Source organism: Protopterus annectens, chromosome 4.part1, assembly GCF_019279795.1.
Source record: "Protopterus annectens isolate FY-2018-M chromosome 4.part1, PAN1.0, whole genome shotgun sequence".
Taxonomy (NCBI): domain Eukaryota; kingdom Metazoa; phylum Chordata; order Ceratodontiformes; family Protopteridae; genus Protopterus; species Protopterus annectens.
Genome location: NC_056734.1, coordinates 154,856,057 through 154,883,723, shown reverse-complemented (window position 1 = coordinate 154,883,723; position 27,667 = coordinate 154,856,057). Strand labels below are relative to the sequence as shown.

General features: G+C 44.5%; 1 protein-coding gene across 3 annotated transcripts in view; it reads right to left on the bottom strand.

Annotated features, from left to right (window-relative positions):
* Positions 1-1,282: 1,282 nt before the first annotated feature.
* Positions 1,283-27,667, bottom strand: part of EIF5A2 (eukaryotic translation initiation factor 5A2) — a 160,622-nt gene continuing 134,237 nt past the window's right edge. For all 3 annotated transcript variants that reach the window (XM_044070059.1, XM_044070060.1, XM_044070058.1), the window contains exon 5: positions 1,283-4,702. In XM_044070059.1, coding sequence (XP_043925994.1) covers positions 4,640-4,702 — 63 coding nt within the window. In that variant the 3' untranslated portion in view covers positions 1,283-4,639. The remainder of the gene's footprint in view (positions 4,703-27,667) is intronic.

Here is a 27,667-nt window from a genome sequence, read left to right as displayed (position 1 = left end):
AAGAGGAAAGAGCTTCTTATAAAAGCAGTTTGGTTTGGGGCATCAGGAACATGGTGGCACCATTAGTGCAGTACTACACCAAACAGCAAGTGGTAAACCTACAGCCATGGTTACACCTAGGGGGTAAAATTAGTCAACATCCAATAAAATATTTAATTGGTTTGGTACAAGACATTAAATTGCATGCATGAATGCTGGCCACAAGCCATTTGCTGGTCAGACGTGGTAGAGAAAAAAGATGGGGGGGGCTAGTTCCAATAAAAGCTGTGGAAAGAATGAGACAGAATAATTTGATGGATAAGGTGTTAAACAATGGGATGTACATTCCTCACCCTGGCATTCTGGTCTGGTGGCTAGACAGGTACGACAAAGATGGGGTTCATTTATCAGAAGGTTCACTTATTTATAAGTAATTACAAGCAGGTTTAGCTCTGAAGGGCATCCACCTGGAAAAGGATATGTGCTGGCGGGAGGATTGTTGCCAGGGGACTTAGCCTGGCAATGTCTACTTGACAGATTAAGACAGCCCAGAGGAAATGTGAAAAATGATGAGGGTATGATGAATCAGATGAGCCGGATAGACAGCACTGTCTGATGTCCTGTAGGTTTAGGGGAACGCTATGAAAGAAATAGCCTCTCTAATATTCCTGCCTTGTGCACATCTCATAAATTGGCTTCTATTAGAGAAAGATTGACAGTAATTGGCAAACATGGTTGCGGCCATTTAATCCATCCAACATATATTTACTGAATATGTACCTTGTGGTAATCTTGACTTGTTAAACATGAAACTTTGACATGTTGACAATGATGCAATGGAATGACAATGTCTGAGCTGGTTCTGTGGAGAGCTCTAGGGCTCGATATGGTTCATTTAAGGAATTATGAACACTGTTGAATGTTTTATGTTAACATGTGAAAGTTATTCCGGAGGCATCAATGGCAAGGTAAGATCTGTCAAATGTGGCTTCTGGATTACTAGACTTGGTGCAGGTAGAGCCGTACGTGTACCTATCTGACAAATACCACACACCTTATAGTAAGACTTTGGCTTAACTCCCTCATGTAATACTGCAACTATAGGACCGCTTGTCATTACCACCCCCCTGCTTTACCCACTATCTGGAAAAGCTACTGCAACTCACTATTTTGAAGGTGTAAACTTTCAGTACCAAACTCAAACTGGCTTGGTATTTCAGAAAGCTTAAAGCATGATTTCAGACCAATGTTTCTTCTATAATTAAATACAATTAAAGAACACACAAGTTTTGCAAACTAGGGGTAATCTGAATGCATTTATTTTCAGTTTTCGCCCAGTCTTTCCTTCTTTCTATACTGGGCATGCAGTGCAGGATGTGTAGCTTTTAAGAGTCAAATTACAAAGCACACTCAGCATTCAATTCATCAGTGCTGATGGTTTAACTGCCAGCACAACAAAAGCTGACTTATTACAACTGTTTCAAACTTAAGCCAAAGGAAACATGGCAATTTCATACACTGATTTTTCAATTTCAAAATCCAATATGAAACTGGTACAACAGTCAAATTATATACAAAAGTGCAAATGGACACCATCCCAAATTCATACAGATCGAATACTATTTAAATCTAGAGTTATAGTACGGCATGCTTACTGAAACCAAACATGAAATTCTGTACAAATTAGTGCTTCATTTGAACTACTGGACTTTTTTAGGGAGAAAGCATGTTTAAACACTGATTTGGTAACCTCATGCCATTTAAAATTTCACTATTCCTAGAATTTGTTCTTGCATACACCACCCCAATCCATACATGGACCTTGAAAGCCTACCAACAAGCCTTTGAGAGCACATCAATGTCATGGGATACCCAATTTCATTTCTGGATGAAATAAAAACCAATTAAAGACCACTGCACTAACCTTTTTCAGACACTTGTACAGTCTTAAGGACTGGTTACGATTAGTCTTCAAGCTGTGTCTGTCTAACCAAGACATTCCACTGCAGTTTCTGCATAGACTGTTAAGACTAGGACTCAATATCACAGCCAGCCCCCCCCCCCCCCCCAAGAAAGAATTTCTGAACACACTAGTTACAATATAGCCTCCTCATCCCATGTTTTAATTTCAAAATGTTCTTTGAGCCTGACCCTTCAAGCGCAAGAGCCTGTTAAGTAAACACATATCCTATGACACAGTCCAAGGTAGAAAGCCAAGCCAAAGTTATACTAGGAAAATGTTAATTTCCTAAATTACAACTGAACTAAAACATACGAACTCAAGCAAAATCCGAAGTACATAAAGGCACTGAAACGCAATGGAAAAGAAAATATTTTTAACTTACCTTACCGCCCTGGAGACACCATCCCCACAATGCATTCAAAGGTTGAATAATCCCCCCTGGGAAAGGGGAAAATACTAGCTTTCTGCACATAAGGCTGCACTCCAACACATGCAGGGGAGTCTGGGGAAAATACCACATGCAGGGGAGTCTGGGGAAAATACCACATGCAGGGGAGTCTGGGGAAAATACCACATGCAGGGGAGTCTGGGGAAAATACCACATGCAGGGGAGTCTGGGGAAAATACCACATGCAGGGGAGTCTGGGGAAAATACCACATGCAGGGGAGTCTGGGGAAAATACCACATGCAGGGGAGTCTGGGGAAAATACCACATGCAGGGGAGTCTGGGGAAAATACCACATGCAGGGGAGTCTGGGGAAAATACCACATGCAGGGGAGTCTGGGGAAAATACCACATGCAGGGCTCAACTCCTGCCAAAGTATGTTTCTTTAGGAATCCAAGATTTTAATTTGGTGCTACTTCCATCTTGAAACTGTCAGAAGTGCAGTATATTTAATAGGGAAGACGTACAAAATACCAGCCCAGCCACTGCTTAAATGTCATAAGAATTCACATTTCAGTTTGCATTTGCAGAGAATGCTTGTGGGGACTCATTCAACTCAAACATTTGGAGAACCTTAGTGACAGACCACTCAAAAATACAAACTGACTAGAAGCCCTTGGGCTGTTATGGCATGCCAGAGCTTAATTTACACAAGCAGACTACATAACTTGTGCAGTTACATTTCAAAGAAAACTACAGAATATTAACATTCTTATTTTAACATGACCAATTTTAAGACTAACATACTTCAATATGTGCAATCTAACCCAGCCAAGAGTTTACTCAGTATTCCCTCACTGCATTACATGTACGGATAAGCTGTTTCAAGTAGTACATTATGACTACTAGTAAAAGATACAAGAATCAATATCTGGTATTAACAGGCAAAACCAAGCAGTGTAAGCCAATACAGCTTGTTAGCATTTTCCTTCAAGTCTCCTTCAGCCCTTCACAATGGCTATAACTGCTGAATTACAAGCAAGCATAGGAAGACCAGTTCTGCAAGGCTATCAAACAAGCATTCCCAGCTGTAAGGGCAGAGCTCATTTACAATGAACTTCAAGTTGGCAGCTTATTGGCATTAAATATATGCTTAAATGCCTTAAACATATGCTAGTGTCTTCATAATTAAAAATCAGACCAACTTTGTCAAGTATACAACAGCCCGATTTCTGTACCAGTATGTGCACTCCACTTCTCTACCAATTAGATCATGCTGGTTGCACAAAGATTTAACTTTTCTGGATTTTATCAATTCAATAACAGCTGCACTCTACACTGGCTCCCAAGCAAACTGGGGAGGAAGCAAATACTTGTTAAATCATCTCGGAAACTGCATTAAGTGCCTAAAGCAGACAATCCAAAGCTGCTGAAAAAGCAAGGCAGAGTGCTGTACTGGAAGAAAATCGGCCAGAAAAGTGAAGTAAATGTCACAAACATTTCTGCAAAGCACTTGTGGGAAAATCTTTACTGCAGTCATTCTGAACACCCTTAAGACATCAGGGAACAAACCTAACCAGATTACAATCACGTCAGTTTTACTACATGTAGAGATAAAGATGTCCACTTGCCAAAGAGACTCAAAGAACAAATTAGCACACATATGGGAGTTTTACTAACTTTAATATTAAGTATTTGAACTGTTTTTCCATATCTGATGACAAAGGTATCCCAATGAAGTCTGCAGCATTACTCTCGTTTCCTTCTGTTAACTTGCTATGGACTCCCAACATTTTGAATACCTGCCCAAAGAAGGCTCCTACAAGGTTTAAAATACATACTAAGAAATCCAACAAGCTGACACAAGTCTGTTCCAGAGGGCTGTCAAGACATTCTGCAGTAAGCCAACAAGCCAGAATGGTAATCAATTACATTTAATTTCACCAAAGTGCCTAAAGACTTTGTGGTGGGCAATTACTGGTACACTTGGATTTTTTTTGAATACTATACTTCCCCTACCAGGGGGCACAAACCTAGCTTGTCACAGATTTATATCTGGGTAAACATACCCTTCTAAACCTGGTTGGGTTTTTGGACCCATTTTCCAACAGGAATGTTTATGGCAAAGTGAACAATTCATACCCAGAATTAAAAACCACAGTGATTGCATTATACCAATTAGCCCGTATGACTGCTGTCTGAATAGAGCACTGTTCAGAAAATGAGGTTTTTGAAGGCCATAGCTTTGGTGACGAGCCAAACCAACACATCTGATTTGGACCAGAGCAGACAACTTTAATAAAGTATTCCTTATTTAGTCATGGGCTTGAGGGCAACTGCAACCTCCTCCCCCATGGCACGGATGACTGAAACCTAGAAAGAAAAAAAAAAATCAGTTAATCTTCTGCAGTACAGCTCACTAAAGATTCAATCAGTTAACCTCTCACATTGCTTTCACAATGACAAACTTAGCATTTTCCACTCCAAATGCAATTTCAATAGTGTAGACAATACAACTTGATGGTGCAAAGTGATTTTACAAGCTTAATTCTTCAGCTTAACTTTCCTTTACAAAGAAAAAAACTGATGACCACCTATTCCATTGGGGTACTTTTCATAACCAAGATGTAAAATGTTGTGCAGAAAACCCTTGCTTAACCTAAACACCCCCCACACCTTTAATAGCTAGCTTAAGCTTGCAACTCACTTGTGTCAGAGCAAACTTAAGACCATCAATGAACAATAAAACAATTTGTTGCAATTTCCTTGACAGTTGCACAGCTCTACATTTTCATTACCATACACACCAGTATGTTACAGGAAATGGGTACATGCACCAAATACTGCCCCAAGACAGTTTTGCAAGCAATAACCAATTTCTGTTACACTGCAAACCACCCTTGGGTACAGAGTCAAGACTGCAAACTTCCCATTCTAGCAAGGAGCTGCAGCCTTCATACTACAAAACCCAGCTTAATTTTTTTTTGCTTAAGCAATAACAGCTGCAAGAAGAGCTCCTACGTAGGGAGGACCCCTTGTGTAGAAACTGCCATGTTGCATGTACAGAGCAACCTCCCCACAAACTGGACAACTGAATCTTAAGGCAGCTATACTCTCAGGACATATAGAACACACACCCTAGTCAGACCACAATTTCTCATATTACGATCATGGAAAATGGTACATCTCAGATAACAGTAGCTGGCAGGTCACCAAATACTTAATTTCATCTGAGTTTAACCGCCCATATTGGCAACTACAACCAAGCTCTAGTTCCTGTCCTGCAGTACACTTGCTAGGCTACGTCAGACTGAACAGTGGAACTATATCACTGCCCCAAATATCCAACACTTGGGGCATTAGAAAACTGACCATGTTCAACCGCAAAAACTACCTAGGCCACTTCAGTGTCACCTGCATTACAGTTAAGACAGCTAGACTAGGGATTATCTAGCACAACGGCAGAAGCTAAAATTGGGTGAAGCATTGTACAGAGTTCCTCACAGTTGAAAAGTTTGTAGGACATGTAAGGGATAGATGCAAACAGAAGGCAGTTCCTTCCAATATACCACAAAGTGATGCCCTGGCTGATTCAGCTTTTAATGTTCACGGAACCTCTGCAAAACCCTGCACGCTGACTGGACCCTGAAAAATTAAGCAATGCAGACAATAATCCAGTTTCTTTAACAAGGAAAACATCTGCCAACTGCAAAGCTGGGTTGACAAAAATAAGTTATGTACTCACCATAACATTCAGAGTAGGTGTACTTCATTTTCTGCAACCTGTGGGTATTCAGATCCATATCTGATCAGAGTCTGCAACATTTTATCAAGCATCTGCTCCAAGCTCCTCCCCTTACCCATAATCCCTCACATCTACCTTCCCTCAGATCAAGTTTGCCACTAACCAAACTATTAGCAACTCAATAACGTTAACCTAGAACAGATTCGGGGAAGGAGGGACGGTTGCAGAAAATGAAGTACAACTACTCCGATGGAACGCTGGTGAGTACATAAATTAACTAAGTTATGTACTCCCCATAATGTTCCATCTGAGTAGTTGTACTCAATTTTCTGCAACCGTCCCTCCCTCCCCGAACCTGTTCTAGGTTAACGTTATTGAGGTGCTAATAGTTTGGTTAGTGGCAAACTGAGGGAATCCGATATGGTTCCAAATACCCACAGGTTGCAGAAAATTAAGTACAACTACTCAGATGAAACGGTATGGCGAGTACATAACTTCATCTGAAGTAGTTAATCTACAACCTGTGGGACAGAGCCCCCAGCTATGAAAATTCCTGGGAGGCCCTCATGGAAGGATATTCCTGAGCACCGCAGAACCAAAGGATGCTCTCCCTCGAGATCAAATCCAACTTGAGATAAATGTGATAATGGACTGCCAGTCCAGTAGACTGGCCAGTAGAGTATGTAAATGCTTAGTTTTTCTGCTTTCTTTTAGGATTAGTTATTGGAGACAGGGTAGGCCTAAGCTCAAGGGTCTTAGCAACTGAAGGAGCCTCGGACTCGTGAGATCCAGGTCGAACCAGATTCCCCCTAGACATCGGGAATAACTGAAGTCAGTCATCTCCGCAGATGTGCCGGCTGGTGCTTCCATGGCCTCCCTTTTGACATCTGCATCGGCATTTACCTCAGTTGACATTGAGGAAAGTAAAAGGCAGCTAACCAAGCTTCAAGCAACAATATCAGTAAGGAATCCCCAATGGGGTACTTAGCTTTGGACGTCTTGATAAAGAGTGATGCAAACGATCTATTTGACTGGCAGAAATGTTCAGGAGTGTGCAAACGTCATATTCAAGCCCCTTGCTTTATGACCTTAGTGTGATGTCCCAAGCATCTACAGCAACCAGGCTAAAAACTTTTGTATAGGAGCAGACTTTCGGATTGCCTGAGGTGGAGAACCCCACAGTACAAATACTGCAACATGAGAATAAAAAGGACACCCTCCTTTGGTCTGGGGGGGGGTATGCCTTTGCCAAGTGTGCTATGTAAAAAGCTTTTACTACAGAATACACATGGTGGTCAAAGTTATGGTCACAGATATTATTAAACCTTCCGATAAGGGAAACGAAATTGTTATGAGTGTTGTGCAATATTTTGAGATGTGTATGAATCATTTGCAGGATGAAACATATGAAAGAAGCAATAGGATTCATTATCAAAAGGCGGTTACAAAATTTAAACACATGGACAGGGGAGTCAGGCTGGGGTGTTTTTTAAGGATGTGAGGAATAGGTTAGATAATGATAGAAAGGACCTAGCTGTATTCTTTTACTAAAAAATACATAACTTACATAACCCCCCAGGTCAACCCATTATTTCAGCCTGCAACTATTTCCTACATAACACTGGTTTGATTTTTAGGTTAGATAATGATAGAAAGGACCTAGCTGTATTCTTTTACTAAATATACATAACTTACATAAACCCCCAGGTCGACCCATTACTTCAGCCTGCAACTATTTCCTACATAACACTGGTTTGATTTTACATAGAATATTTTTACCATATGTAGTTAAATCTCCAGTTTACATCAAAGATAGTATGGAATTTTTAAACAAAAAATCCTCTATCTCTTGGAACAAAATGTATTTGTTTGTTATGGATGTTAAAAGTCTATATACCTCTATTAGACATGATGGCCTCAATGCAGTGAGATCTTCTTTAAAAGATAACCCTTCTGTTGATTTCATAGCAGATTTGTCGGATTTCTGTTTAAAGAATAATTTTATTTTTAATGATGTTTTGTATCGGCAGAAAAGTACAGTTTTGTACCTACCATAAATGTAGATGTCCAATAGACATGCAACTACAGTCATAACATGTGGGTTGTCCTGCCTCAGGCAGCCCTCGGTCGGCCGGATTCCAAAGTCGGGGTCAGACGTCGGCTGATGTCGCATTTCTCTCCGTCAGAGCGGCTGGAGTACATAAGCATCAGCAGACGCCATTTTCTTCAGTGTTTCTTGCCCCAGATGCCAGGTGCCCTCCAAGGAAGGCTGTAATCAAATTGGAAGACAAAAACAGGATTCCAAACAAATGAGCAATAAAACAAATACACCATAACAGATATCCCCAGCTAAGAGCAACAGGGATAGGAGTGGACCCTAGGCATAGAGGGGTATGGAGGGAGGGAAAATCCGACTGCAGTTGCATGTCTATCGGACATCTACATTTATGGTAGGTACAAAACTGTACTATGTCCTTCAAGAATGCAACTGCAGTCATAACATGTGAGTAGAATACCATAGCTTAGCTGGGGGAGGAGGAATGCTCTAGGAAAAAGATGGTGTGGCAATCAAACCCTGCAAGACTGCCGAAGCAAAGCCTGCTCTGGATCTGGAGTATAGAGGGAGATTGTAGTGTTTGGAGAATGTATGCACGGAGCTCCATCTAGCAGCTTCTAGAATGTCCTTAGTAGGCACCCCTCTTAAGAATGCTGTAGAGTTGGCTGTAGCTCTGGTGGAATGTGGCCTGACATTGGCTGGAACAGTCTTTCCATGAAAGGAATAACGGAATCTGATGCAATGCCCAATCCATTTTGAAATAGTCTGTTTTGAAATTGCTTTTCCTTGGACTGCAGGGGCTAAGCTACAAAAAGTTGTTCAGACTTCCTACTGGCCTTGGTTCTGTCCAGGTAGTATCGAAGTTGTTTGTGAATGTCCAAGGTATGCAACAGTCTTTCCGCCCTATTCTCAGGATTGGGGAAGAAAGCAGGCAGATGAATGGCTTGATTTAAAGAAACCCTAATACCACCTTTGGCATAAAAGTAGGGTTGGTCCTTAATGAAACCCTGTCTCTGAAAAATAATGAAGGGTGGTATTGCCATTAGGGCCTGTAGCTCCGAAACCCTTCTTGCTGAGGTAATTGCCAACAGGAAAGCTGTCTTCCATGAGAGAAATTGCAAGTCAACTGAAGCTGCTGGCTCGAAAGGAGGTAGTCAGTTTTTCTAGGACAAAATTGAGGTCCCAGGCTGGCACCGGGGCCTTCCTTGGTGGCTTAATGTTCTTGATTCCCCTGAGGAATTGCCTTAGTAAAGGGAGGATCAATGTTTTATCTAGCTGAAATAGCAGATGCATGTATCTTTATGGAAGAATATGAGAGGCCGTTCCTTAACATATCTGCCAAATATTCCAAGATGAGTGGGATGTTCAACAATGATGCATCATGTCCCTTGCTGGTATTCCAATTGCTGAATCTTTTCCACTTTGCTAAGTAAACCTTTCTGGTGGATGGTCTTCGAGCCTCTGTTAGTATCCGCTGAACTTCCTTGGACAGAGATAGGCTGAAGTTATTTATGGGATCTCCCAGGCTGTTAAGCTGCAGTGTCTGAAGATTTGGATGCACTGTTTCGAAATTGTGTTGAGTCAAAAGTAGAGGCCATTGGGGAAGGGCCCACCTCCTGGTGTGACATATGCTCCGTAGTAGTGGGTACCAGTGTTGTCTTGGCCAGTCCGGAGCTATTATGATTCCCTTGGGTCTCTCTGCATTGATCTTTAGTAATACTGAGGTCAGTGGCAGAGGTGGGAATGCATAGATTGTTAGTGAGTTCCAGTTGAATGAGAGGGCATCTATTTTCCAAGCTTTTGGATGGTATGTCCTTGTGCAGAATTTTGGTAGAAGATGGTTGAGGTGAGAGGCAAATAGGTCCACTTCTGGCTTGCCCCATGTCGAAGTGAGTTGTGTGAAGGCCTTCGGATGTAACCTCCACTCGTGTGGATCTGTGAAATTCCTGCTTAGGCTGTCAGCCAACACATTGTCTTTTACTGGAACAAACTGGGATTGTAACTGGATGTTTAGGCTCAGTGATTTCTCCCAAAGATGCATCGTCAGTCTGCAAAGGGGGTAAGAGTGGGTGCCCCCTTGCTTGTTTATGTACCACATCACAGTGGTGTTGTCTGTCCGTATCAGTAAATGGCCTTGCTGGAGTTGGTGTTGAAAAGCCTCGATAGCATGCATTACTGCCAGCATTTCCTTTTGGTTTATATGCAGATGCGTTTCCTTTGGAGACCATTGTCCTTGTATACACCTGCCTTCCATGTGCACCCCCCCATCCAAGGTCTGAGGCGTCTGTGGTCATGGTCTGTGTTATCTGTGGTTTTTTGAAGGACATACCTGTGTTTGCCTGGCTCACCGAGGCCCACCATAGGAATTCCTTTTGTAGGCATGGAATGAGCGGTATGATTGTCTCCAAGTTGTTGCTGTGTTGAGACCAAATGCTTTTTAGGTACCATTGAAGCTCTCATGTGTAGTCTTGCAAATGGAACCAGAATGCAGGATGCCATGTAACCCAGGGCCTGTAGGAATCTCCTTGCAGTCATCTGGGTGAGTTTTGCTAAACCTTTGAAGTAATGAGTTAACTTCTCTTGCTGGTCTTCTGTCAGGTAAGCCATCTGAGAGGCTGTGTCTAGTTTGGCTCCTAAGATTTGCTGGGATGGCTGCTGGCTGCAGTCTTGACTTTTGGAAGTGGACTGTGTATCCCACAGCTTGAAGTAATCGTATGACAATCCAGGTTTTTTGTCAACATCAATTTGTCGTCCGCTTGTATGAGGCAGTCGTCCAGGTACGGGTAAATTTGTACACCCTGGAGCCTGCAATGAGCAATTACTGAAGGCATTTTGTAAATACTCTGGGCACAGTAGATAAGCCAAATGGCAATGCTGAGAATTGATAATGCTCTGGCCCTGCAAGAAATCAGAGGTATCTTCTGCAGCTGTCAGATAGGGACATGCAGGTATGCCTCCTTGAGGTCCAGAGTAATCAGCCACGACTCCTTGCCCAGCATGGGAAGGAGTTGCTGTAGTCAGCATTTTGAACTTTGGTACTATGAGAAAGGTGTTTAATGTGGACAAGTCCAGTATTGGTCTCCATTGAGATTCTTTTCTTGGAACAAGGAACAGTCTTGAGTAAAACCCCTGTTCTTGTTTTGGAACTCTTTCTATTGCTTTCGAGTCAGCAGAGTGATTTACTTGATAGCCTCTGCCCTTTGATGTTGTGGTAGATTTGGCATGCCTTTTCTTGGTAAGGTATGAAAATGAAACCTGTACCCTCTGTCTATAATGTCCAAAATCCATTTGTCCTTTGTCAGTGTGCCAGTTTTCTGCAAACAGATAATTTCCTGCCCAAGGGAGCTTCTAGTTGTTCCCTGGTAGGCGGTAGTAGAGGAAAGTCATTGAGTTTGTGGTTGTTGGGCAGGTGAAACCCCTGCGTCACTTCTTTGGTTTCCTGGCTGCCATTGTCGTCCCCTGTAAGGGCCTCTGTATTGGCCTCTTCCTCTGCCACGTCTGTTCTTACCCCTTTGAAACTTTTCTGGATTAGGAAAGGACCAGTTTTTTGAAGGCCAATTCCTACTGAATCTGGGGGGTTGAACCTGGAGGAAATCAGTCTGAACTGATTTTGCTTTTTCTTAGATGGTCTTTAACACATCCTTAGCATTTGCACCAGAAAGCTTGTTCTTTTCCAAAGGTGCATCCAGAAGTTCTGCTTTTACATGATCTGGTAGAGGTTGATCTTTTAAGCAAGCATGTCTACGCACTGCCCCTGTCATAGCTGCCCTACATGAAGCTTCCAGTGCATCATATCCGCACTGCAGGAAGTGATTGCTTACTTGCCGAGTGTTATGTACAGCTTCCTGCAAAGTCTTCCTGTCTTAAGGATCAGGAGAAGCTAATGTTTTTTGTAAATCTTCTAAGAGATAATCCTGATATTGGAACATATAAAAAAGGCAATTTAAAGCTCTCATAAATAAGGTAGTGGATGTGTAAACCCTTTTTACCCCATCTCTCTAATGACCGTGCTTCCCTGCTGGAGGGCAAAGGATTTTTTGAGGTGGAGGCTGAAACTCCTTTAGGCCCCTGTGAAATAGTTTCCAAATCAGCAGTATGGGCCCTGAATAAATGGGAATGAGTTTCTGGGACCCTGTAATACCTGTCTGGTTTGGCTGGAGCAGGAGGAAGAGAATCAGGGGTAGCACTAGAATCAGAACACAAATCATCCAGAACATCAAGTACAGGAGGAATAGCTAAGGGGCTGTGCTGAGGCTTCTTAAGGAAAGTCCTAAGGCGTTTCCTAGAATCAGAATATTCCTGACCCTGCCACTTGAAATGTTCCCTCATGGTGTGCAGAACTTCCCCAAAAGAAATATCCTCAGGAGGGGAGGCCGAAGGTATGGAATCTTCTGCATCCGAGTCCTCATAGGTCTGGAAGAGCTCTTCCTGGCTATCAAGAGTGGACAGAGCCCTCAGTCTTCATCTGAAGGAGAAGTGTCAGAGGGTTCAACCCGGGGCCTTTTATCAGGAGGAGGCTGGGATGCTCTCAGGATGGGCCTGTGAACCTCTGATCATGGAAATTAAATCAGCAGCCATGGACATAATTTGCGTCTCCGGAGTCGGCTGAGGTAAGGATTTGGAAGCAATAGGCTTTGTTTTGCTGGCTGTCTTAGCCCTAGTGTAGGCCTTAATAGACATGGCCATAGGAGGCCTGGCAGCTCCATGTGCAGGAGTGACCTTGTCTACAGCAATGGTCTCGGGCATTTCCTCGGTTTCGGTATCCGGAGGAAAAACTATAACTGGCGTCGGAGTAATATCTGGAATCAGAGTAGTCGGTAATGCGGTGTCTTCGGTTTGGAGCGGTGGAGAGACCGGCTCAGAGGGAACCAGAGCACTCGCGCTAGGTTTTGGCGTGGAGTCGGTGGTAGACACGGGCCGAGGATGTCGGTCCCGGTCTTTTCGCTTTTTGGGAGTTTGCGATGTCGAAGCTCCGACGGCATGGTGTAAGCAAATTTATCGCCGAAAAAATCTTCAGCGAACTCCGCCCGGTGCCTGAGTCCGCTTGTTGAAGCGAGCACAGGCTACACAGGCAGAGACGTCGTGGTCTGGGCCCAGGCAAGGGAGGCAGTAAGAGTGGAAATCCTTATGAGGTATTTGTTTACCACAAAAAAGACAATTGTTAACTTTTTCAGTAATTTCTGACATCGGCTGAGGCAAGAAAAGGTCCCCAACGGGGTACTTAGCTTTTTTGATGACTTCGGTATCGTAGAATACAGGAGCTGACCGACCGGCACTTGCCAACTGCTTCTGCTTCGGGCACCGCGCGGCAAGAAAGACTGAATAAAATGGCGTCTGCTGATGCTTATATACTCCAGCCGCTCTGACGGAAAGAAATGCGACATCAGCCAACGTCTGACCCAGACTTTGGAATCCGGCCGACAGAGGGCTGCCTGAGGCAGGACAACCCACATGTTATGACTGCAGTTGCATTCTTGAAGGACATCTGTACTATGTCCTTCAAGGATGCATCTGCAGTCATCACATATGGGTAGAATACCATAGCCAATCTGGGGGTGGAGGAAAGTACAGTTTTGTACCTACCATAAATGTAGATGTCCGATAAGTATGCATCTGCAGTCCTAACATGGGTTTGTCCTGCCTCAGGCAGCCCTTCGGTCGGCCGGATTCCAAAGTCTGGGTCTGGCCTCTGCTGATGTCGCACTTCACCCGACGTCATAGCTGCTGTTTATTGGGTATAAAGGCATCAGCCGACGCCATTTTCCTCAGTGTTTCTTGCCCCAGATGCCAGGTGCCCTCTAGGAAGGCTAAATTTGGATAAATGCAAATAATTCCAAACAGTAGAGAGCAAACAATATAAAAATATATACATATATACAAATACACCATAATAGATTCCCCCAGCTAGCTAAAAGAGGGGTAAATACCCTAGGAATACCACAGAGGGGAAGGAGGGTGGGTAATCCTGACTGCAGATGCATACCTATCGGACATCTACATTTATGGTAGGTACAAAACTGTACTATGTCCTTCAAGGATGCATCTGCAGTCCTAACATATGGGTAGAATACCATAGCCAAACTGGGGGAGGAGGCACTAAGAAAGATGGTGTAGTTAAGATCCCTTGCAAAACAGCAGTTGCAAAACCTGCTCGGGATCTAGAATACAAGGGAAGATTATAATGCTTGGCAAATGTATGCACGGAGCTCCAAGTAGCAGCTTCTAAAATGTCTTTGGTAGCCACTCCTCGCAGGAAAGCTGTAGTGGTGGCTGTAGCTCTTGTGGAATGAGGTCTGATATCAGGAGTTGTCTTTCCATGAAAAGAGTAGCAAAATCGAATGCAATTTCCTATCCATTTTGAGATTGTCTGTTTTGCTTTTCCTTGCATTCCAGTTGCATATGCTACCAGAAGCTGGTCAGTTTTTCTGCTGGTCTTAGTTCTGTCCAGATAGTAGCGTAATTGTCTGTGCACATCCAAGGTATGTAGCAGTCTTTCCCCCCTGTTCTGTGGGTTGGGGAAGAATGTAGGTAAATGAATCGCTTGGTTCAATGATACTCTGGAGACCACTTTTGGCATAAAGGTAGGGTTAGTTCTCAGAGAGACTCTGTCCTGATGGAAGATAAGGAAGGGTTGTACTGCCATTAATGCCTGTAACTCAGATACCCTTCTTGCTGAAGTAATTGCTAGCAGGAAAGCGGTTTTCCAAGACAAGAATTGTAATTCTGCTGTTGCTGCTGGTTCAAAAGGGGGAAGTGTTAACTTTTCCAGCACAAAGTTGAGATCCCATGTAGGTAAAGGTGGTTTCCTTGGAGGTTTTACATTTTTGATTCCTCTCAAGAACTGCCCGAGTAGAGGATGACAGAAGACAGGAGGATCCATGTTGTATTCTGCTGAAATTGCAGATGCATGAATCTTAATGGAGGAGTAAGACAGGCCATTGTGGAACAGCTATGCTAAATATTCCAGGATGTGTGCTATGTTTGCCAATGAGACATTTTCTCCCTTTGCTGCACTCCAAATGAGGTATCTTTTCCACTTGGCTGTATAAGTCTTCCTTGTGGAGGGTCTGCGTGCCTCCAGGATAATGTCCTTAACCCTCAGAGATAAACCTGGGTTATTTTGTTTCATGCAATATTCCAAGCAGCTAGCTGCAGTGTTTTCAAGTTTGGATGTAGGATCTTGTAGTTGTCCTGTGTTAGTAGTAAGGGACATAGAGGTAGAGGCCATGCGCGTGTCCGAGACATGCTTCTCAGTAGCGGGTACCAATGTTGCCTCGGCCAGTCTGGAGCTATCAGAATTCCCCTTGGCTGATCCTCTCTGATCTTCAGTAGAACTTTGTACATAAAGGGAAGAGGTGGAAATGCATATGCCGTCAGGTTTTTCCAGCTGAAGGAAAGGGAGTCCACCCTCCAAGCAAGTGGGTGGTATGCTCTTGTGCAGAATTTCTTCAATTGGTGATTGTATGGGGAGGCAAACAGGTCTATCTGTGGTAGTCCCCATTTCTTTGTTATAGCTTTGAAGATATCTGGATGCAGCATCCATTCGTGAGCATCCGTGGTAGTTCTGCTTAAGGTGTCTGCTAGAGAATTTTCTTTTCCTGGTACAAATCTGGCCTGAAGTTGAATGTTGAGATTCAGGGCCACATTCCACAGGTCCATTGCCATCCGGCATAGAGGATATGAATGTGTACCTCCCTGTTTGTTGATGTACCACATGACTGTGGTATTGTTCGTCCTTATCAGCAGATGACCCTGTTGGAGTGGTCTGAATGCCTGGATCGCATGTTCCACTGCCAGCATCTCCTTTAGATTTGTGTAGATTCAGCTGGTCTTGGGTCCATAGGCCTTGTATACACTTGTCCACCATGTGTGCCCCCCATCCTAGGTCTGAGGCATCCGTGGTGAAGGTCTGGCTTGGATGAGGTTTGTGGAAAGGCAAGCCTCTGTTCAACTGACAGGCCTGAGCCCACCACAGGAATTCTTGCTTCAGGCATGGAATTATTGGAATCTGGGCTTCTAGGCTGTGCTTGTGTTGAGACCATACATTCCTTAGGTACCATTGTAGCTTTCTCATATGCAGCCTGGCATGCGGAACCAATATTATGCAGAATGCCATGTAGCCCAGGGCTTGCAGGACTTTCCTTGCAGTAAGCTGAGTTTGTGTTAATGTCATGAAGTAGACTGGTAGCTGCTTTTTTGTTTTTCTTCTGTGAGAAAAGCCATATGACTTGATGTATCTAGTTCTGCACCCAAGAATGTTATCCTTTGGGGTGGTACTAGTCTTGACTTTTGCATGTTGACTTTGTATCCCAAGGCTTGCAACAGTTGTATGACATTTTCCAAATCTTTTGTTAATTTTGCCTTGTTGTCCGCTTGTATTAGGCAGTCGTCCAGGTACGGGTAAATTTGAATTCCCTGAAGTCTGCAATGAGCAATTACTGATTCCAGGCATTTCGTGAATACTCTGGGCGCAGTAGATAAGCCAAAAGGCAATGCTGAGAATTGATAATGCTCTGATCCTGCAAGAAATCTGAGGTGTCTTCTGCAATCTGGTTGTATAGGGACGTGCAGGTATGCCTCCTTGAGATCTAGAGTCACCAGCCAGGACTCCTTGCCCAGCATGGGAAGAAGCTGCTGGAGGGTCAGCATTTTGAATTTTGGAACAATGAGGTATGTGTTCAGTGCGGACAAGTCTAGAATAGGTCTCCATTGATTTTCTTTTCTTGGTACAAGGAAAAGCCTGGAGTAAAATCCTTGGCCTTGTTCCATAGGTGGTACCTCTTCTATAGCTCTCATCCTTAGTAAGTTGTTGATTTGTCTTAGAGCGTCTTTTTTGGCTTGGTGGTAGGTTTGGCATTCCTCTCTTTTTTGGTAGAGTGTGGAAGTGAAACCTGTAGCCCTTGTCTATTGTTTGTAAAGTCCATTTGTCTCCTGTAACGTAATGCCAGTTGTCGGGAGAATAAGGCTAGTTTTCCACCCAAGGGTGCTTCCAGTTGTTCCCTGGCAGGCGGAACTAGAGCCAAGTCATTGTGTCTGCCCTGTGGAAGTGGTTGTAGTTGATTGTGGCAGTACTTCTCTGGTTGGTAGGTTGCCACTGACGTCCTGTAGGCACCCCTAGATTGACCTCTGCCTCTTGGGCGTCTATTTCTGCCTCTCTGCACTCTGGAGTTGTCTGGAAAGGACCAATTCTTCGAAGGCCAATTTCTGCTAAACCTCGGAGGTTGGACCTGTAAAAAATCCTAGACTGTTTGGACAGATTTTGCTTTTTCTTCCACCTTCTTTATAACCTCGGAGTTTTGACTTAACATGGTCTGGTAAGGATTGTTCTTTTAACCAGGCATGCCTTCGAATCACTGTTCGTCATAGCTGATCTAAAGGAAGCCTCCAGTGCATCATAGCCAGATTTTAAGAAATGGTTACTGACCTGCTGAGAGTTATGTACCAAATCCTGAAGGGACTTGCGGTCTAAAGGTTCAGGAGAAGACAGTTTTTTTATTTAGCTGGTCTAACAAATTCCTGGTACTGAATCATGTGAAATTGACAGTTCAAGGCCCTGGCCGAAAGAGTAGCAGAAGTATAAACCTTTTTACCCCATCTCTCTAATGCTCTAGATTCCCTTTCAGACGGAAGAGGGTTTTTGGCAGAGGCAGCTGCCACACCTTTAGGGCCCTGCGAAATGGTTTCAGGGTCTGCAACAGGAGCCTTATACAAATGGTAATGTGTCCGGGACCCTGTAATATCTGTCTGGCTTGGCAGGGGCCGGAGGAAGAGAATCAGGAGCAGTACAGGCATCATTATATGTATCAACAACTGTTAGTACTGGCAGAATGACTAAAGGCCTATGCTGTGGTAAGTGTAAAAAGGTCCTTAGCCTTTTCCTTGAATCTGAAAAATCCTGGCCCTGCCATTGGAAGTGTTCCCTCATAGCATGCAAGGTTTCCCCAAAGGAAAATTCTTCAGGAGGAGAAGCAGAAGGAATGGAGTCTTCTGCATCAGAATCCTCATAAGGAGAATATGGACCTTCGTGAGGGTCTGAAAAGTCTGAGTCATCCGAGGAATAATCTGTAGAGACAGGTTCCGGGGGTTCAGTCCTAGGCCTCTTGTCTGGAGGGGGCTGAGAGGCCCTGTCTGGGTGAGGTTGGGATCCTCTGATCAAAGAAATGAGATCCTCAGCCAGGCTGAGTATTTGGGAACTAGAGGTAGGCCTATGTGAAGTTTTGGCAGGCAAGGCCTTAGAAGATTTAGCTGCTTTAGCCCTGGCAAAAGCCTTGATAGACATGGATGCAGGGGGTCTAGCAGCCCCACGTGCAGGAGTAGATATGTCTAAAGGAATAGTGTGACAAATCCTGGGTGCCTGCTTCTGTAGCAGTAAATTCAGTAGCAGATTCAGCCATGCTATCGGAGGCATGCTTTCGGTCGAAGGAAGAACTGGGGGCTCGGTTTCAGCCGAAACAGAGACATTCGCGGTTGGCCTAACTGTGGTTTCAGCAGAAACCGCGGGCCGCGAATGTCGGTCCTTTTCCTTGCGCTTTTTAGCAGAGTAGTCTGAGGGCATTTTGTATGCAAAAGCGGGACCAAAAAACTCCTCTGCAAACTCCGACCGACGTCTAAGGGTCGGTAGGTTGAAGGAAGCACAGGCTAGACAAGCTGATACGTCGTGGTCTGGGCTTAAGCAAGGAAGGCAGTAAGAGTGGAAATCCTTGAGGTATTTGTTTCCCACAAGTTAAACAATTTACTTTGTCTGACATCGGCTGAGGCAAGAAAGAGTCCCCAACGGGGTACTTCGCTTTTTAGAAGTCTTCGGTAGTAGGAATCTCTGGATCTGACCGACTGGCACTTTAACAGCTTCTGCTTCGGGCACCGCACGGCAAGAAAGACTGAGGAAAATGGCGTCTGCTGATGCCTTTATACCCAATAAACAGCAGCTATGTCATCGGGTGAAGTGCGACATCAGCCGAGGCCAGACCCAGACTTTGGAATCCGGCCGACCGAAGGGCTGCCTGAGGCAGGACAACCCATATGTTAGGACTGCAGATGCATCCTTGGACATCTATGTAAAGGATGGTGTAGCTAAAATACCCTGCAGGACTGCTTTAGCAAAGCCTGCTCTGGATCTGGAATATAAAGGTAAATTGTAATGCTTGGCAAATGTATGCACGGAGCTCCATGTAGCAGCTTCTAAAATGTCCTTGGTAGCCACCCCTCTAAGGAAGGCTGTGGAGGTGGCTGTGGCTCTCGTGGAATGAGGTCTAATGTTAGCTGGCACTGTTTTTCCATGAAAGGAGTAACAAAACCGAATGCAATTCCCTATCCATTTTGAAATTGTCTGTTTGGAAATTGCCATAGCAGCATATGCTACAAACAGCTGGTCAGTCTTTCTGTAACTTAGTTCTGTCCAAGTAGTAGCGCAACTGTCTGTGTATGTCCGGGGTGTGCAGAAGTTTCTCCCCTTTTTGTGGATTTGGAAAGAAGGTAGGCAAGTGAATAGCTTGGTTCAATGATACCCTGGATACCACCTTTGGCATAAATGTAGGATTGGTTCTCAATGAAACTCTGTCCTGATGAAAAAGAAATGACTGCACTGCCATTAGGTCCTGTAACTCCGATACTCTTCTTGCTGAAGTTATGGCCAGAAGGAAGGCAGTCTTCCAAGACAGGAACTGTAGATCTGCAGATGCTGCTGGTTCAAAGGGAGGCAGTGTTAGTTTTTCCAACACGAAGTTAAGGTCCCAAGTAGGTAAAGGTGGTTTCCTTGGAGGATTGATGTTTTTTATTCCTCTTAGAAACTGTCTTAGGAGAGGAGAGAAGACAGGTGGATCAGCATTGTATTTTGCTGAAATTGCTGAAGCATGAATCTTAATGGAAGAGTAAGACAGACCATTGTGGAACATTTCTGCCAAATATTCCAAGACATGTGCCATGTTCATCACTGTCGCATCTTGGCCCTTTGTGTTCCAAATGTGAAACCTTGGCCCTTTGTGTTCCAAATGTGAAACCTTTTCCATTTTGCTGAATATGCCTTTCTTGTGGAAGGCCGGCGAGCTTCCATAATGATATCCTTCACTCTGTGATAGCTTATCCTGAGGAGGAGTCAAGGTATTTTCCAGGCTGTTAGTTGCAAGTTTTGAAATTGTTCTGTGTCAGTAGAAGTGGCCCTAGAGGAAGAAGCCATGGTTTCGTATGTGATATGCTCTTTAACAGTGGGTACCAGTGCTGTCTTGGCCAGTCCGGAGCTATCAGAATCACTTTTGGCTGCTCTGTTCTGATCTTCAGTAAAACCTTGGTCATTAATGGGAGAGGTGGAAATGCATACACTGTTAGAGCTCTCCAGCTGAAAGAGAGGGCGTCCACTTTCCATGCTTGTGGGTGGTATGTCCTTGAGCAGAATTTCCTCAGTTGATTGTGGGGGGAGGCAAACAGATCTATGTCCGGCCTTCCCCATGATTGTGTTACGAGTAGGAAGGAAGATGTCTGGGTGCAGCATCCATTCGTGTGCATCCAAGATTTCTGCTTAGGCTGTCCGCCAGTATATTGTCCTTTCCTGGCACAAACTGGGACTGCAGCTGTATATCGAGTTTCAAGGAAAGTTCCCATAGATTCATTGCCAGTCTGCAAAGAGGGTAGGAATGGGTGCCTCCTTGCTTGTTTATGTACCACATAACTGTGGTGTTGTCTATCCTTATTAGTAAGTGGCCTTGATGCAGAAAGAGTTTGAAGGCCTCAATTGCATGCATCACTGCCAGCATTTCCTTTTGGTTTATGTGCATGCGTAGCTCCCTTTGTGACCATAGTCCTTGGATACATCTGCCCTCCATGTGTGCTCCCCAACTGTGGTCTGAAGCGTCCGTAGTAATGGTTTGGCTGGCTCTTGGCTTGAAGGGCAGTCCCCTGTTCGACTGGCAGGCTTGAGCCCACCACAGAAATTCCTTTTGAAGGCATGGAATGAGTGGGATCAAAGTTTCTAAGCTGTGACTGTGCCGAGTCCATAAACTCCTTAGGTACCATTGTAGTTCTCATATGCAGCCTTGCTTGTGGAATCAGAGGAATGCAAGATGCCATGTAACCCAGGGCCTGCAGGATTTTCCTTGCAGTCAGCAGAGTTTGTCTTGTCAGATTCTTGAAATAATCCGGTAGTTGTCTTTGTTCTTCTGTGAGGGGCCATTTGGGTGGTTGTGTCTAGATCCACACCCAGAAAAGTTATTCTTTGAGATGGAACAAGTCTTGATTTGTGAATATTGACTGTATATCCCAAGGCCTGTAGTAGGTGGATGGCATAATCCAAGTCCTTTAACAAAGTTTGTTGGCTGTCCGCTTGTATAAGGCAGTCATCCAGATATGGGTATATTTGAATCCCCTGAAGTCTGCAGTGTGCAATCACTGATGCCAGGCATTTCGTGAATACTCTGGGCGCAGTAGATAAGCCAAAGGGCAATGCTGAGAATTGATAATGCTCTGACCCTGCAAGAAATCTGAGGCGTCATCTGCAACTTTGTCTGATACGGACATGCAGGTATGCCTCCTTGAGGTCTAGAGTCACCAGCCAAGACCCCTTGCCCAGCATAGGAAGGAGTTGCTGTAGAGTCAGCATTTTGAATTTTGGCACAATGAGGTAAGTATTCAGTGCAGACAAGTACAGAATAGGCCTCCACTGATTTTCTTTTCTTGGAACAAGGAATAGTCTGGAATAAACTCCTTGGCCTTGTTCTGAAAGATGAACCTTTTCTATAGCCTTCATTTGCATTAAGTTGGAGATTTGTTTCAAAGCCTCTGCCCTTTGATTTGGTGGCAGGTCTAGCATGCCTTTTCTTTTTGGCAATGTGTGGAAATGGAACCTGTATCCTTTGTCTATTATTTGCCGTGTCCATTTGTCCCTTGTAATGCTGTGCCAATTTTTTGAGAAGAAAGCTTTCTGCCCAAAGGTGCTTCTAATTGAGCCCTGGTCGGCGGAATCAAAGCAAAGTCATAGAGTGTCCTTGTGTAGCAGTTGTAGGTCCTGCACTACCTCTCTGGTTGGGAGGCTGCCATTGACGGCCCCTGTAGGAGCCTCTAGTTTGCCCTCTACCTCTGGCACGCCTGTTCCTGCCTCTCTGAAATCTTTCGAGTCTGGAAAGGACCAATTCTTGGTAGGCCAATTTCTGCTGAATCTTGGTGGTTGGACTTGCAGAAAATCTTGACTGCACAGATTTTGCCTTTTCTTCAAATTTCTTTAAGACCTCTTGAGCCGTGGAACCAAATAATTTTTGCTTTTCCAGAGGAGCATCCAGAAGCTTAGCTTTAACATGGTCTGGCAGAGATTGTTCCTTCAGCCAAGCATGCCTGCCTATAACTGCACCTGTCATAGCTGACCTACATGAAGCTTCCAATGCATCAACCACACTGCAAGCAGTCTGTTTCAGCCGAAACAGAGACACTCGCGGTAGGCCTAACCGTGGTTCCAGCCGAAACCGCGGGCCGCGAGTGATGGTCCTTTTCCTTGCGTTTTTTTAGCTAAATGTGTAGTCGGAGTCTCCGATGGCATTTTATATGCAAAAGCGGAGCCAAAAAACTATTCAGCAAACTCCGACCGACGTCTAAGTGTCCGCCAGTTGAAGGAAGCACAGGCTAAACAAGCTGATACGTCGTGGTCTGGGCCTAAGCAAGGAAGGCAGTAAGAGTGGAAATCCTTGAGGTATTTGTTTCCCACAAGTTAAACAATTTACTTTTTCTGACATCGGCTGAGGCAAGAAAGAGTCCCCAACGGGGTACTTAGCTTTTTTTAGAAGTCTTCGGTAGCTGAAATCTCTGGATCTGACTGACCGGCACTTGCGAACAGCTTCTGCTTCGGCACCTTGTGGCAAGAAAGACTGAGGAAAATGGCGTTGGCTGATGCCTTTATACCCCAGGAGCTATGACGTCGGGTGAAGTGCGACAGCCGAGGCCAGACCCAGACTTTGGAATCCGGCCGACCGAAGGGCTGCCTCATATGTTATGACTGCAGATGCATCCTTGAAGGACACCCTGCTGGGAGTTATGTACCAGATCCTGAAGGGATTTGCAATCAAGGGGTTCAGATGAAGACAAGTTTCTTATGCAATTCATCTAACAAATACTCTTGTTACTGTATTATATGAAATGGACAATTTAATGCCCTCATAGAAAGAGTTGCAGAAGTATACACTTTTACCCCATCTCTCTAAAGCTCTGGACTCCCTTTCAGAGGGTAGAGGATTTCTAGCAGTGGCAGCTGCAACCCCTTTAGGGCCCTGGGAAGTTTCTGGATCAGCAGAGTGGGCCTTGTACAGGCGAAGACGAGTCCGGGACCCTGTAGTACCTATCAGGTTTGGCAGGAGCCGGAGGGAGAGAATCAGGGGCTGTACTAGAGTCAGAGTACACAATGACATTTAAAACGGGAGGTATAGCTAAAGGTCTATGCTGAGGCAAATGTAAAAAGGTCCGTAATCTTTTCCTGGAATCAGAGAATTCCTGACCCTGCCATTGAAAATGCTCTCAGTGTGTAGTGTCTCCCCAAAGGAAAACTCTTCAGGAGGGGAGGCAGAGGGAATAGATTCTTCAGCATCAGAATCCTCGTAGGCCGAATAAGCCTCCTCCTGGTGGTCTGAGAGCAGAGCCATCAGGGGACTCATCTGAGGAGTGGGGTTCAGAGGGCTCAACCCTGGGCCTTCTGTCTAGAGGTGGATGTCAGCCCCTGTCCGGGTGAGGTTGAGAGCCCCTAATTAAGGAGATAAGATCCTCTGCTAAGGTTAGAATCTGTGAACCAGTAGATCCCTGAGGGGTTACCTTGGGAGGCAAAGCTTTTGAGAGTTTAGCAGCTTTAGCCCTAGAGAATGCTTTAATAGACATGGATGCAGGAGGCCTGGCTGCACCATGTGCTGGAGTAGATTTGTCTAAAGGAATGGTGTCGGAAGGTTCCAGGACACCAGTTTCAGTAGGTAATTCAATAACAGACTCAGCCGGGGCCGAGGTAGTCGGTTGTGCGGTTTCAGTAGTCAGAGGTACCAAGGACTCTGTTTCAGCCGAGACAGAGACACTCGCGGTAGGCCTGGCTGTGGTTTCAGCTGAAACTGCGGTCTTCGTGTCGGTCCTTGTCCTTCCGTTTAACTAAAGGAGAAGTCGGAGTCTCAGACAGCATCTTATAAGCAAAACTAGCCCCAAAAAATTCCTCTGCAAACTCAGACGTCTAAGAGTTTGTCAGTTGAAGGAAGCACAGGCTGAACAGGCAGAGACGTTGTGGTCTGGGTCTAGGCAGGGGAGGCAGTAAGAGTGGAAATCCTTATGAGGTATTTGTTTCCCACAAGTTAAGCAATTAACTTTGACATCGGCTGAGGCAAGAAAGTCCCCAACGGGGTACTTGGCTTTTTGAAGTCTTCGGTAGCTGAATTACAGGAGCTGGCCGACTGGCACTTGCGAACTGCTTCTGCTTCGGGCACCACACAGCAAGAAAGAGAGGAAGATGGCGTTGGCTGATGCTTTTATACCCCAGATGCTCTGACGTTGGGGAAAGTGCGACAGCCGACGCCGGACCCAGACTTTGGAATCCGGCCGACCGAAGGGCTGCCTGAGGCAGGACAACCCATATGTGATGACTGCAGATGCATCCTTGAAGGACATCCTTGTCATCACAATGAACAAAATATGCTGGAGGGATAGGTTCCTGAACCAGAGACTCCCCAGACTCTGGAATAGACTTCCCATACATGTCAAGCAGAGCACCTCTTTGGCACTCTTCAAAAGGAACCTTGATTGGATGGGATAGGAAATTCACTCCGGGATCACAGTTGCCCTGCTAGACAGGGATCCAGGGAAGTAAATACTGTGGGACAAATAGCCAGGGAATTGTTATGGCTAGGCTTGTATAGGCCCTAGGGCCGACAGCCTAGTACCAACCTATGAACAAGTGCAACAATCACCTTTGCTTGCAAATTTAGGAAAATATTGGAAAATTAATGGACTGATTGCTCATGGATTCTGACACCACCATGGGAAAGACAGACCGATTAATACTATACTTATGAAAAATCAAGTAAGGAGGTTTTAGAAGACAAAGCTTTAATTTCTGAAGTTTTTAGCAGAGGTAATGGCTACCAAAGCATTTTCAAAAAATTAAGATCACGTTTAGCTGCTGATTCAAATGGGGATGCATTAAAGCTTGCAGTAATCCAGTTCAGATCAGACTGAGTAGGGTCTTTAAAATAGAGTGCCTCTCAAGAACCCTTTGCACAACAGAGGCTGCTGAGGAACCCTTCAAATCCAATATGAAAATTAGCTATTGCTGACAACTGAACCTTAAAGGAGCAAACTTCTTCAATGTCAGAGTACAGCTAAAATCAAGTTAGTTGTGTTGCAGCTGAGAAAGGATAAATAGGATTTTGCTGTGCCTAGTAAACAAATCTTTTCGATTTACTTTAAGCTTTCGTGATTAGGGCTTACAGAAAGAAAAGGATACAGGGGAAGAGAATAGCTGGTCTGGCTATCAAAATAAAACAGGCGAAACCAGGCTGTTAGCTTGATGTTTGAGATGTCTGGGTGAATGACAGGTTTGGAATCTGATCCAGAATCAAAGGCGGCCACAAGAATGGGAACCGAACTTGTCTAGTCAGGTGTCACGAAGACTGCTATTCAACCTGGCAGCTTTCTGCAGAAATTTGAATTGATGGAAGTGGGAAGGCATAAAGCAGACCAGGTAGGCAATCGTAAAGGACAGTATCTCTTATTCCTCCTATTGGGGGGGGATTAGGGCAAAGTAGCTGTTGCATTTGCTGTTTATGGGAGAAGCAAAAAGATTGCAGCAAAGCTGGCCCCACTGACAAATAACCTACTTTTCACTTTCTTGTTGCGTGACCAAGCCCAAAAGACCCAGGAGACTGATCCAGACTCTGAAGCAACCAAAGGAATCCAATGTAGTTGAGTGGTTGATGCATGTGACTCTTCACCTGAAATAACACCCATCTACATCTGCACCAAGAGAAGCTTCACCATCTGATCCATATCAACTTCAAACACCTCTGAGTGAGACGAGCGCAGGGAAGGTGACTTTACATGGCTCCTTCCCAAAAAGTGAGATGGGACCTTGGAAAGAATTGAATCCAGACTGTACTCGTCCTAGGCAAAATAGTATCAGACTGTCTGCTCAGAATGTTTTTTGGTAGGCTGAGGATGTTAAGTAAAACCTCAAGATCTGAGGGGAAGAGGTTTGAGGCCCTCCTCGAATCAGTCTTCTTGCTGGACAACTCCAAGGGTGGAGCTGAGGAAGTAGAAGCAATTTGAGATTTCAACCCTCTGGACTTTAGTGAAGAATTGAGCCCTTGAAATAGCCTCTCTGAATGATGAAAACAAACCTTTCAGAAATAGTTTGCCCACTAATGCATGGAGTTGAAACTGTGGCAGAGAACATTCTTGAAGGTGCTGCTGCAAACCTTAACAGTAAATGCAGAGTGTGTCCAAAACATGCAGCATGTACCCACACTTCACTTTGTAATCGGAAGGGCCTTTGTCAATTTACCAACAGCAAAAGCAGATCTCATTTTCCTCATCTCCCCTAAAAAATTACCAACAATGGTAATACACTAATGTGATGGAAGAATGTCAACTGGTACACAAACTACTAGTACAAGGGTACGGGATTAATAGAAAAAACAAAACGCGCTTTCAAAATGCTACCGTAGCAATGAAGCTAGAACTATAGATTACCATGCCTTTTCGTGAAAAGCAGCAAACGGGATCAAAGGTATGTTAGGGGTTGGTGCATAAAGGGTAAGGGAGAAGTTAGCTTTGATTACCATGACCTTTAAGGAGTCTGATCTAAACCCAGTTGAGGTTAAAATGAAATATGTTAAGAGCTGCCTTTAGAGAAATCAGTTGATGGCAGATTATGACCCCTTGCTTGTATACCACAACTGTGGTGACAGTTGTGAAAGTTCTCAAAGGACCTAGAATCCAAAGCATAGAGAGCCAGAATCAGAGCTCTCATCTCTTATGCTGTTAATGAGAAAACCAAACTCTGGACCCTGATGTCGAAAGCACCTGTGTACAAGTCATGACTGGAAGCAGTAACCTGAAAAGGCAGGCCAGGAATCAAATCTCTTGAATCCGCTGGAAGCACTCTAGTTTGAGGCAAGGCAAAAGGGATAAGAAAATCCAGAGGATGGCAATGAAGTCTGCTCTGAAATACCACTGAAACTCTCCAGTGGAGTCTGTTGAAAGGAACCATAGGTGGTGCTGAGTGTCGGGGGGGGGGGGGGGGGTTGAATTAACAGGTCATCCAAATAAGGGAAAATCTGGAATCAAGTCTGAAGAGGGCTACCACTGTGGCTAGATATTTGGTAACACTCAGAGCTGTAGGAAGACCAAAAGGCAAGGTAGAGAAGTAATGTAAGGAAAATACTGAAGATAAGGTGAACAGGAATGTGAAGGTGGACATCCAAAACATGACCAGGAAATAGAGAATGGGTAAACAAGTGACATTTAACAGAAAATCCAGAATGGGCCTCCAAGAGCCCTCCTTCCTGTGAACCAGAACACCTGACTAAAATCTTGGCCC